The 10746-nt window shown below is 47.3% G+C and overlaps 1 protein-coding gene and 1 long non-coding RNA gene across 2 annotated transcripts; one reads left to right on the top strand and one right to left on the bottom strand.

The window, feature by feature from the left end:
* The first annotated feature begins 4614 nt into the window (after nucleotides 1-4614).
* Nucleotides 4615-6157, top strand: LOC103651452 (uncharacterized). Its single transcript, XR_564754.3, has 2 exons — nucleotides 4615-4864; nucleotides 5981-6157. It is a non-coding gene; the product is annotated as an uncharacterized lncRNA (long non-coding RNA).
* Nucleotides 6158-6848: 691 nt separating this feature from the next.
* On the bottom strand, nucleotides 6849-9505 carry LOC100281929 (tonoplast dicarboxylate transporter). Its single transcript, NM_001371797.1, has 6 exons — nucleotides 8990-9505; nucleotides 8408-8900; nucleotides 8083-8126; nucleotides 7832-7927; nucleotides 7252-7762; nucleotides 6849-7169 (listed from the first exon to the last, which is right to left on the bottom strand). The coding sequence occupies exons 1-6, from the start codon at nucleotides 9458-9460 to the stop codon at nucleotides 7135-7137; spliced, it is 1650 nt and encodes a 549-aa protein (NP_001358726.1). The 5' UTR covers nucleotides 9461-9505; the 3' UTR covers nucleotides 6849-7134.
* Nucleotides 9506-10746: the final 1241 nt, after the last annotated feature.

The raw sequence follows: 10746 nt of genomic DNA, 5'->3' as shown, positions 1-10746 counted from the left end.
ATATTATGCTTAGCGTATGCATGTGTGCTAGATTTCAATCCGATCCTAAGGAGTGTCACTTAGTGGCGGTAAAGCGAATTCTAAGATATTTGGTTCCTACGCCTTGCTTCGGGCTCTGGTATCCAAAAGGGTCTACCTTTGACTTGGTGGGATACTCAGATTCCGACTATGCTGGATGTAAGGTCGATAGGAAGAGTACATCGGGGACGTGCCAATTCTTAGGAAGGTCCCTGGTGTCATGGAACTCTAAGAAACAAACCTCTGTTGCCCTATCCACCGCTGAGGCCGAGTACGTTGCCGCAGGACAGTGTTGCGCGCAACTACTTTGGATGAGGCAAACCCTCAGGGACTTTGGCTATAATCTGAGCAAAGTCCCACTCCTATGTGATAATGAGAGTGCTATCCGCATGGCGGAAAATCCTGTTGAACACAGCCGCACAAAGCACATAGACATCCGGCATCACTTTTTGAGAGACCACCAGCAAAAGGGAGATATCAAAGTGTTTCATGTTAGCACCGAGAACCAGCTAGCTGATATCTTCACTAAGCCTTTAGATGAAAAGACCTTTTGTAGGCTGCGTAGTGAGCTAAATGTCCTAGATTCGCGGAACTTGGATTGAATTGTAGCATACATGTGTTTATGCCTTTGATCATGTTCATTCTGCATTTTGTTGCTTATTGTGGTGCTCAAGTTGTACAAACACTCCCTGGACCTCACAAGTCCTGTTTGCAAGTGATGTACATATTTAGGGGGAGCTGTGCTACAACTTGACCCTTTGAGACTAACCATATGCTTGAGTTTGGTTGTTTTAGTCTCCAAGGAGGATTGAAAGGGAAAAGGTGGACTTGGACCATGCAAGACTTCCACTGCACTCCGATGAAAAGAGTAACTTTTCCAAGTTCATCTTTAAACTCTTATTGCCTATTTTGCTCTTAATTGAAGAATTTGGTGAGGCAATGGGGTTACGGGGCCAAGATTGATCCCGTTTTGGTGCTTGATGCCAAAGGGGGAGAAAATAAAGGCCAAAGCGATAAATGGATCAGCTACCACTTGAGAGATTTTGAAAACAGTAGAATAGAGCTTTTGGTTTGTCAAAACTCTTTTGTTGTCTCTCTTGTCAAAAGTTGGCTTCTTGTGGGGAGAAGTATTGATTATGAGAAAAATGGGGAGTTTTTGAAATCTTGAATCAATTTCTCTTGGAATGACTCTCTTTATGTCTTAACATGTGTGTTTGACTTAGAGATAGAAATTTGAGTTGGATTTGCAAAAACAAACCAAGTGGTGGCATAGAGTGATCCATATATGTCAAAATTGAATCAAAACAATTTTGAGTTCTTATTTGATTTGATTTTGTACTTGTTCTACTTGCTTTATGTTGTGTTGGCATAAATCACCAAAAAGGGGGAGATTGAAAGGGAAATGTGCCCTTGGGCCATTTCTAAGTGTTTTGGTGATTTAGTGTCCAACACAAGTGCCTAAGTGTAAAAAGGTGGACAAAGTACAAATCAAGAGTAAAGGTATGTTTCTAAGCCTTAGTACATTGGTTTTGTGTACTAATATACTTGTCTAAGTGTTAGAAACAGAAAGAAGAAGAAAAGAAAAGAGGTGAAAAAGGCTTGGCTGTGTACAGCCAAGACTCAGCTCAGTCTGGCACACCGGACTGTCCGGTGGTGCACCGGACAGTGTCCGGTGCGCCAGGCTGACTCGGCGTGAAGTGGCCGCTCTCGGGAATTCGCCGACGGCGTACGGCTAAAATTCACCGGACTGTCCGGTGAGCCAACGGTCGGCCGCGGAATCTGCGCGCGACACGTGGCCAGGCCAACGGTCGGAAGGGGGCACCGGACTGTCCGGTGTGCCAACGGCTCCCAGATCTGCAACGGTCGACTGCGCCATTTTTGGAAGGAAATCGGGCACCGGACAGTGTCCGGTGTGCACCGGACTGTCCGGTGCGCCCGATGACAGAAGGCAAGAATGGCCTTCCAGATTTGCTCTCAACGGCTCCTAGCTGCCTTGGGGCTATAAAAGGGACCCCTAGGCGCATGGAGAAGTACACCAAGCAACCTAAGAGCATTCTTGATCATCCACACTCAGTCTTTGCGCATTCGTTTGTCATTCTCAGTGATTCGAGCTCTGTTCTAGTGAGAACCTTGAGATAGTCTTTTGAGCTCGATTCTTGGCCGTGTGTGTGCGCATTTTGCTGTGGATTTGTGTGTGTTGCTTCCCTTCCTTACTCCGTGATTCTTTGTGAACATCAAAAGTGTAAGGGCGAGAGGCTCCAAGTTGTGGAGATTCCTCGCGAACGGGATAAGAAAAGAAAAGCATAACACTGTGGTATTCAAGTTGATCATTGGATCACTTGAGAGGAGTTGAGTGCAACTCTCGTCCGTTGGGACGCCACAACGTGGAGTAGGCAAGTTTTGTACTTGGCCGAACCACGGGATAAACCACTGTGTCTTCTCTATGTTGAACTCTTTGTGGTTATCGTATTGTGCAAGATCTTCTCTCTAGCCACTTGGCATTAACTGTGCTAACGTTTAACCAAGTTTTGTGGCTTAAGTTTTTAAGTTTTACAGGATCACCTATTCACCCCCCCTCTAGGTGCTCTCAATATGCAGTGTTAGGAAAGTAATCTTTAATTGGTGCTAGTTTACTTATCTGTTTTTAGGAAATAACAGTTATGGTAGTATAGCAGTCCAAAATGGACAAGTGTGATTGACAGTCTAGATATGGACGTATGTATCAGGACTGATTGAAGCCTGATTTTGTTTCCTTGTAATCCACTATTAACATATGCCTTAGAGGTTGAGAAAAGGCAGTCATTAGGATTGCACCAAAATACCAGTGTTCAAGTGCTCGCGTGTGTAAAACTAGTGAGGGACATACCTGGGCGTTGGAGCTCGCCGACAACCTAGTTGTGGTTGTCTCTCTAGCATGATTCTATCAAGTGGTATCAGAGCCAAGGGGTGCCATGATGTCGTCAGGGAAGACTGTTGACAGCAGCATGACATCCAAGAAGTTCGGCAATGACACCTCCAAAGAAGGAGCGGTGATCCAGCGAGTAATCCATGAGGTGAGTGCTCAGAGTGGATATCCTATACGGACCAAGACCAATTACTTGGACAGGGCGCTCCTGATGAAAGTGAAGCTGAGGGAAAGGATGTTGTGGCGACATCATCGAGCACGGTGGAGCAGATATTAATGAAGAGGTGATGGCACTCGACGCTCTCTACAGCGCAGTGCCACCTGAGATGGTATCTTCGATCACCGACAAGCTTATGGCAAAGGAGGCATGGAAGACCATTGCATATCTGCGGGTCGGCGATGATCGTATGAAGAATACTATTGCCCTGCTGCTTCGGTGGAAGTTCGACTTGGTAACATTCAACGACGGTGAATCCGTCGAAGATTTTGCGTTGCGTCTGAATGGCATGGTAGCGAAACTTGCCACTCTTGGAGCTGGCGTTGAAGAGAAGATCATGGAGAAGATTGCACACAGCGTTCCACCATGATTTAAGCAATTTTTCTTCTCCATCACCACTCGCCTCGACCTGTCAACCCTCTCTCTGACATGGTGGGCAGATTAAGGGCAGCAGAGGACGCTTTCGATGAGGCCACAGGATCACTGCAACACAGTGGACGACTCTACCTCACGAAGGATGAATGGAATGCTCGATGCAAGGAGGAGGTCAAGAACCACCCTGACAGCAGTTCCAGTGGAGGAGCAAGGCGTCATGGTGGAGGATATTGAGGTCGTGGTTGAAGAGGGCGTTCGCCAGATGGGCCACCATCTGGAAAGGCCACCGGTGATGAGTGCAGAAGATGTAGCAAGATGGGACACTTAGCGCGAGAGTGTCCATCAAAGCCCAAGAAGGAGCAAGCATATGTTGTCCAAGAAGGGGAGGATGCTACACTTCTTCTCGCAAGAACGTTCTCGATAAAACCCTCTTCAAAACTTCAAACATGCTGCAAGATATCTGGTTCTCATCTAGAGATCAGGGAAGAGAAGGTGTTTCTGCAACGTCAAGAAGAGGAGAAACATGAGGAGGGAACCTGGATCCTGGACACAGGAGCCACAAACCATATGTCTGGATCCAGGGTTGTGTTTACTGATCTGAACACATGGGTGTGTGTAAGACTTGTCCTAGTTTGCAAACTGAGCTAGTGGAGAAGAATGCTAGGATAGCCTTGTTTGAGAAAGATAGCTCAGTGAGTGCACATGTACCTACATACACGGGGTACATCATGCTAGAAAAGTTAAAAAAGAAAAACCAAGGAACTTGTGCATGGTCGGGGTTGCTCCTGCGACCCACTTCAACATTCCTCGTGCCAGCCCAGAAAAGTCCTAGCACCGACATGTGGGGCTGCCACCTCCACAACACCGTGACACTGGCATGCAGGCCCCGGGGCGTCAGCTGTACCACCCGCGCTCAAATCTCCCCAAATCGCTGATCGGTGGGTCCCCCGGTCTCCTATAGATCTTTCTCGGGTACATGCACGCTTGTAACCGCCGCCACCGACCTAGCCGTAGGAAGTGCAGGTCGTTGTGGTTTGGTGGGTCCTAGGTGATATGCTGCCTCGGCTATATGTGTGGTGCCCTCACATTGATCCTTCCCAACCATGCCCCACCGATCGGAGAGAGAGCGGAAGACCGAGCAGAGAACAGAAGTGCGCCATCGCCATCATTCTCCACGTATGTCACCGGCGGGTGCTCGGTGATCAATTGGGCTATTTCGTCGGAACACAACGAGCTCGTCCGTGACAGTTGGAGAAGCGTGGAACCTCTGTGACCGCGTAGGACTTCACGCAGTGGAGTCGTCACCGCCGTGGCCTTGTGGACAGCCATCCCAGACGCTTCAATTGTCCGTGAGATTCCTCTCGAGTTTATCCCTGTTCCTCCGCTTTTGTTTTCACCCATAATTGTTCGGAGTCAAACCCTTGGACACCGATAATTGCTCATCGGAGCTAGAGCTCTGTCGTAGATCTGTGCTTGACTGTGGGTAGGGCATGCCACTACGTCATCCGCGATGAGACAACCTTCATCATGTTCATTATGGTTTCGGGTACAATAGAAATCATTGGGATCCGAGCACCTATGCGTTGTTTCGGGTACTACGGCGAACTCCCCGCCGTGGGCCGTGGAGGCGTCGTTGCCTTGGGGACGTCGGGTGGGGAAGACGGGTATCGAACGTTGGATCTATGGCTCACACATGGGATTAGATTAGTGTGTATCCCTTCACTCTCCTAATTTGAATCGTAGATCTATGATGAATGGTTATGGTGGGATCTTGGACTAAATGAAACCCGGACCGCATATCTAGGATCATGCGGTCACCGTGGCATACCGGTTCACAATTTATTTTGGGTCGTGGATCGCTGATTGGACGACTTGAAATAAACGGTAAGCCTTCGGTCGTTACGTTTCTCTAAAAAACCTCAGTTTTTTATAATTAAACCCACCGTCCCCTGCCATTGTAAGAGCCTTACAAATCAGTCTCTGGTATTTGTGTCCGTTGTCCAGGGATTCCAGGATTATTCAAAATAAATATAGAAAATGATTTTAGGTATAGAAATAAATCCAATAATCTTGTAAAATTCATATCTTCAAAGTTTTAGCTCCGTTTTCAGTGGTTCTCGAACCTACGGTTTCGTCTCGACCTGTAGAGTAGTATTATGCCATTATTTTATAACTTGGTGTGATTTTGATTTTTGTTCGCGTATTGGTTGTTTGTATTGCTACGAGTAGATGAGCCGTAAGCGAGGAGCCTAGAGTACATCAGGTTGAGAATTCTGAGCAGGATCTCGTAGAAGGCAAATTGTGTCATTGATCACTTTTATTTACCTAATAATGTTCTCTATAATCACCGTGGCATGCTCAGGTTAATTTGATGGAACCTAATAGGTTACCTAGTTTGGTCTCCTCTGTACCTTGCCTACCACACTTGCTAAGCGAGAGCCTACTCTTGCTATAAACCCTTCCAGGTGAAGAGCAAGTACTGCTGGAGAAGGACTACTACGATGAATTCGATGAAATCCAGGGGTCGTCTCCCAGTCAACTATTGGCACCGAGGAGATATTTATCTTAGTTCGATTTATTAATTATCAACTATTTTGTAAGACATTTTCGTTATGTAATAAAGATTATGACGTTGGTCTCTATACACTGAGTCATTGTATGTGTGAATCTTTATTTGGCGCAATATGAAGTGACAGAAGTGGTATCAGAGTAATGCTGGCTGTAGAATGTAACCTAGTTAGAACTAGATAAAATCCTTAACTACTTACTTTTACCCTAATTCATTCTATTCTTTTCTTGATCATGTCTCATCTTTTGCTGCTTTACTCTGACTAATCTTATATTTTCTACTCTAAAATACAAAAAGATTTCACATCTTGGAATCCTTTAAATTTCTAAAGAGATAGGAGACCTAAGACAAAAAAAAATTATCGGTATTTAGGCGATGGAATGTTTGTTCTTATGATAACTGCTTGATTTGCTTTTTCGATTTATTGAAATATTTGTAGGCTATATCCACAATAAAACCTAGGATAGTGGATACGTTCTAGCATATACCAACATAGATGTAGTATAGTAGTGATAGGTAGGTGGCACTTTAATCTACTGAGCTATTATGACCCAAAAGATCTCAACCTAAAAGTCAGGTCCCGTATTTAATCATTTGTCTTTAATTGTGACAGTGTAAAGCAGCACGAGTAGGGTACTGACATATCCAACATTTGCACTGAAATTTTCTCCATTTCAAATCCATCATCCTTTGTATGCTGAAGTTTTGGAATATGACTGAGCTTCCATGTTAGGATGGGCTGTGACTGAGAAGTTCCTCTTGAATTTTAAATTGCTCTCCCTTTGACTTCATTTCGCTCTCAAGGAGCACTCCTGTAGCTATTTTCACACAGATTGGAGCATTGCATACAATCCTCAATGTTTGACCTTGTACAGATCAAAGAGTATACCCTTACCCTCCCACTAACCTTGACTAGGCCGTAGATACAAGATAAGGGAAAGTACTGTACATATATACAACTGGGCTTCGAGGAATGAACGGTCCAAAATATGCATTCCGCTCCTAGAACGTGGGCTTGGAGGAATGAACCGTCCAATATGCATTCCGCTCCTAGAACTTGCTGTTTGTGCCAAAAACCTGTGATCCTGCATATAATCGTACAAGTAAGAAGAGAATCAGAATTTAGTGACTAGTTCTTTGACATGATTTGTGCAGCTGTTATGTTACCTAGAGTTGGCATCAAGACTGTCAGAGCCGCGATTCCGACAAGTTTCAGGGGAAGCCCTGTGGTGACGAGATCCTTGATGGTAATGTGGCCAGTGCTGAACCCAATTACGTTTGACGGTGATCCAGTAGGTAACAAGTACGAAAGCTGAGCCCCAACTGCTCCAGAAACCATGAGCAGCGCTGGGTGCACATCGATCGCCTTGGCCAATTCAGCAAACAGAGGGAGCAGCAGCGTCGTGGTCGCGTCGTCCGACGTGAACTCTGTGACGACACCGCTGACGATGCAGGCCACAGGTACAATGACCACCGTCTCTGCGCCCTTCAGGAACCGGAGCCCGTCAGAGAGGATGTCGGTCAGGCCGCTTGACCTGAAGCCTTCAGCGATGGCGAATCCTGCCCCCAGGAGGAGGATAATGTCCCACTGGAGCTTCCTACACTTGTCCCAGTCCATCAGTTTCTCGCCCTTGTTCTTCCGGCTTGGAATTATGAAGAGTAGCGTGGCCATCATGATCTGAACCGAGAGTGAGTTGTGAGATTAAGAGATGCATGGCTTGATAACTTTTCGTCTGCGTGCACTTACGGTGACTGTTCCGTCTCCGACATTGTTGTGGAAGAGAGCCCCCCACCCTGGTATGTCAGCTGTAAGGTTCCTAGTCATCCATAGCACAATTAGACCCTGCAAAATTTATCCATTTCAGTGTGTCAGAAACCCTACAAAATTTACAGTGTGTTACACAAGAGCAACCCTGTATAATATGTGACCATCTTTGGAAGAGAAAATCGATGACACAGATAAGGTAGAACATGCGTTGGGAAAGAAGTGGAATTTACCCCAAACACTGCCAAGACCATCTTCTCTGCAAATACCATTGGACCTGCATGGTTCAGAAGAATAGTTTCTTCAGATAAGTAGTCCCCTGGATTGCACTGGATGAGTGAATTGTTCTGAAACATGGAATTTAAACGTGCCGAGGTCTGACCCAAATGTTGGGTAACGTTTCCTAAATGGTGGGAAAGATATTGAATGATGAATGCCATGTTCAGTCAGCGGTATACTTTTAATTGCGAGTAAAATAAAGAAGATCTTGTCGACAAAGCTTCAGAAAGGAAAGCTTTACTAGATAGAAACAGAAATGCTTATTAGATACTGTACTACCTAACAAGCTGAGCTCTCTTCTGAGATGGCTTCTGTCCAGGTAACCGGAGAGTGCCTTTCCCGTGTTGTTGGAGCAGAACATGAGGCAGAGTGTGATCCAGAGTGCCAAGAAGAGGATGAGCGCCATGGGGAGGCCGAAGGACATCCAGGAGCTAAAGGTGATGGGCTCCTGCTCCGGGAAGTAGGTGGACCACATACCGACGAGGATGATGTTGACGCCGGTGCCCGCCAGCGTGGCCATCCCGCCGATGGCCGACGCGTACACGACGCCGAGCACCACGGCCTTGGAGAAGCGGCGGACCTCGTCGTGCGCCCCGGTCCCGGCCCCGGCGCCCCCGCGCGGCAGCCTCTGCAGGATCCCCGTCGCCACGGGCATCATCATGACCGTGCACGCCGTGTTGTGGATCCACATGCTGACGAAGAAAGTGGTGCCGGTGATGCCCAGCAGCAACAGCGGCGGCCGCACCGGGTCCCCGCAGAAGAGCGACGTGATCTGCGCGCGTGCCCAGATGGCCAGACCCACACGGTGAGGAGTTAGTGACCATCGATTAGGCAGGGAATCGGGGGGAGGGCGGCGCGTACGTTGAGAGCGAGGCGGCGGTGGATTTGGTAGTGTTCGATGGCGAGAGCGAGTATGAAGCTGCCGAGGACGAGCGAGATGACGTCGTCCATGTAGGCCTTGGCGACGGCGTCCGCGGAGGAGACGCCGAACAGCGGGAAGAGGAAGAGCGGCGCCATGGAGGCGACGGCCAGCGGCACGGCGCCCGTGACCCACCAGAGGAAGACCCAGGCGAGCACTGCGAGCATGTTGCGCGCCTCTCGGTGGTGGTGGGCGTGGGCGCCCCCGCCGACGGCGAGGTCCACGAGCGCGCACACGGCCGCTGCTGCCGCGGGGCCAGCCGCCACGGCCGGATACCTGTGCGCGAGCAGCGCGCGCACCCAGGACGGCGGCAACCGCAACTCCTGTGCCCCGTCGTCGCGCGCGGGCGGCGGGAGCAGCGGCGCCTCCACGTCGTCGGACGAGGTCCCCCCGAAGCTGCCGCGCTTGTCCATCGGCACCGCGACCGGCTGCTTCGTTCCGTCGGTCGGTTGCCGCTGTTTGAGGCGTGGCGGCTGCGAGTTCGTTCGTCTTTGTAGCCTGCGCGCGCGATGGACGGAGAAGTGTGCTGATCTGGCAGTAACATGGTAATAATTGCGCGCTAAAAACATGCTGGCCAGGACGGCGACAGGCATATCGCATATGGGTGAAGGGTGCGCGTGGGTTATTTGATGGACACGAATTCGGGAGGTAATCGGCTGCGTCCACATGGCACATGCCCCCACCAGCCTACATCGGGAGGCAATCGGATGTTTTAGAGCATTTCCAAGAGGGGTACTAAATAAAATTATATTTTAAAATATACGATTTAGGATTGTAAAACGTCTTTCAACAGTGTCTTTATTTAAAAACTAGTCGGTTGACCGTGCATTGCGACGGTTTATAACTATACCCATATAAACTATTCACCAAAAAAAATTCAAGATTTTTTATTAATTGTCTCCGCTATCCGTATAATATTTTTTATTTGGCTAACTGATGTTATTGTTTACTCCATCTAATATGTTTTGGTACAACACGCTCAATGAAGTGAGCGATTAGATCAGAAGAGAGTTCAGAACGACCGACTGAACGAACAGAGATTATAAAATAAGATAATTTCATCATACAGAGACCAAATAAGAGAAAGTTTGTGGGCTCAAGTTTCTAAAATAAGTTACATGAACTCAAACTTATAAAAAAGATAGATCAAAATATGGAGTGATTGCTAAAATCAGACATTAATAAAAGCTAGATGCACTCCACATAAATTATGCTACTTCATAGCAATTACTAACGTTTAAAACCAACAAATAACCTTTCATTTTACTGTTAGTGTGACAAATCATTGCTGCTCCATCCAATTTAGCAACCTCAAACACCATTGAGTCCCTTGCGCCAATGTGGTCTGAGAAACGACCTAATGCTTACAAGAGCCAAAAACGACGTGACGTAACGACCTAATGCTTACAAGATAAATTATGCTACTTCATAGCAATTACTAACGTTTAAAACCAACAAATAACCTTTCATTTTACTGTTAGTGTGACAAATCATTGTTGCTCCATCCAATTTAGCAACCTCAAACACCATTGAGTCCCTTGCGCCAATGTGGTCTGAGAAACGACCTAATGCTTACAAGAGCCAAAAACGACGTGACGTAACGACCTAATGCTTACAAGAGCCAAAAACGACGTGTCGTGCTTGGGCTGTAGCCTCGGCCCGTAGTGCTGGCCCGGCTCGACATGATTATATTTTTTTT

The sequence above is a fragment of the Zea mays genome, chromosome 3 (assembly GCF_902167145.1).
Source record: "Zea mays cultivar B73 chromosome 3, Zm-B73-REFERENCE-NAM-5.0, whole genome shotgun sequence".
NCBI lineage: Eukaryota > Viridiplantae > Streptophyta > Magnoliopsida > Poales > Poaceae > Zea > Zea mays.
The sequence above is the reverse complement of the archived record's forward strand: the minus strand, read 5'-3'. Positions and strand labels throughout refer to the sequence as shown.

Bases quoted from the DNA above. Each gene is read 5' to 3' on its own strand.
- LOC100281929 (NM_001371797.1), bottom strand. From the start codon at position 9,460: ATGGACAAGCGCGGCAGCTTCGGGGGGACCTCGTCCGACGACGTGGAG. The intron at 7,928-8,082 runs GTAAATTCCACT...TAAATTTTGCAG, and splicing joins TGGTCTTGGCAGTGTTTGGG to GGTCTAATTGTGCTATGGAT. The intron at 7,763-7,831 runs GTAAGTGCACGC...CTCTCGGTTCAG, and splicing joins TCGGAGACGGAACAGTCACC to ATCATGATGGCCACGCTACT.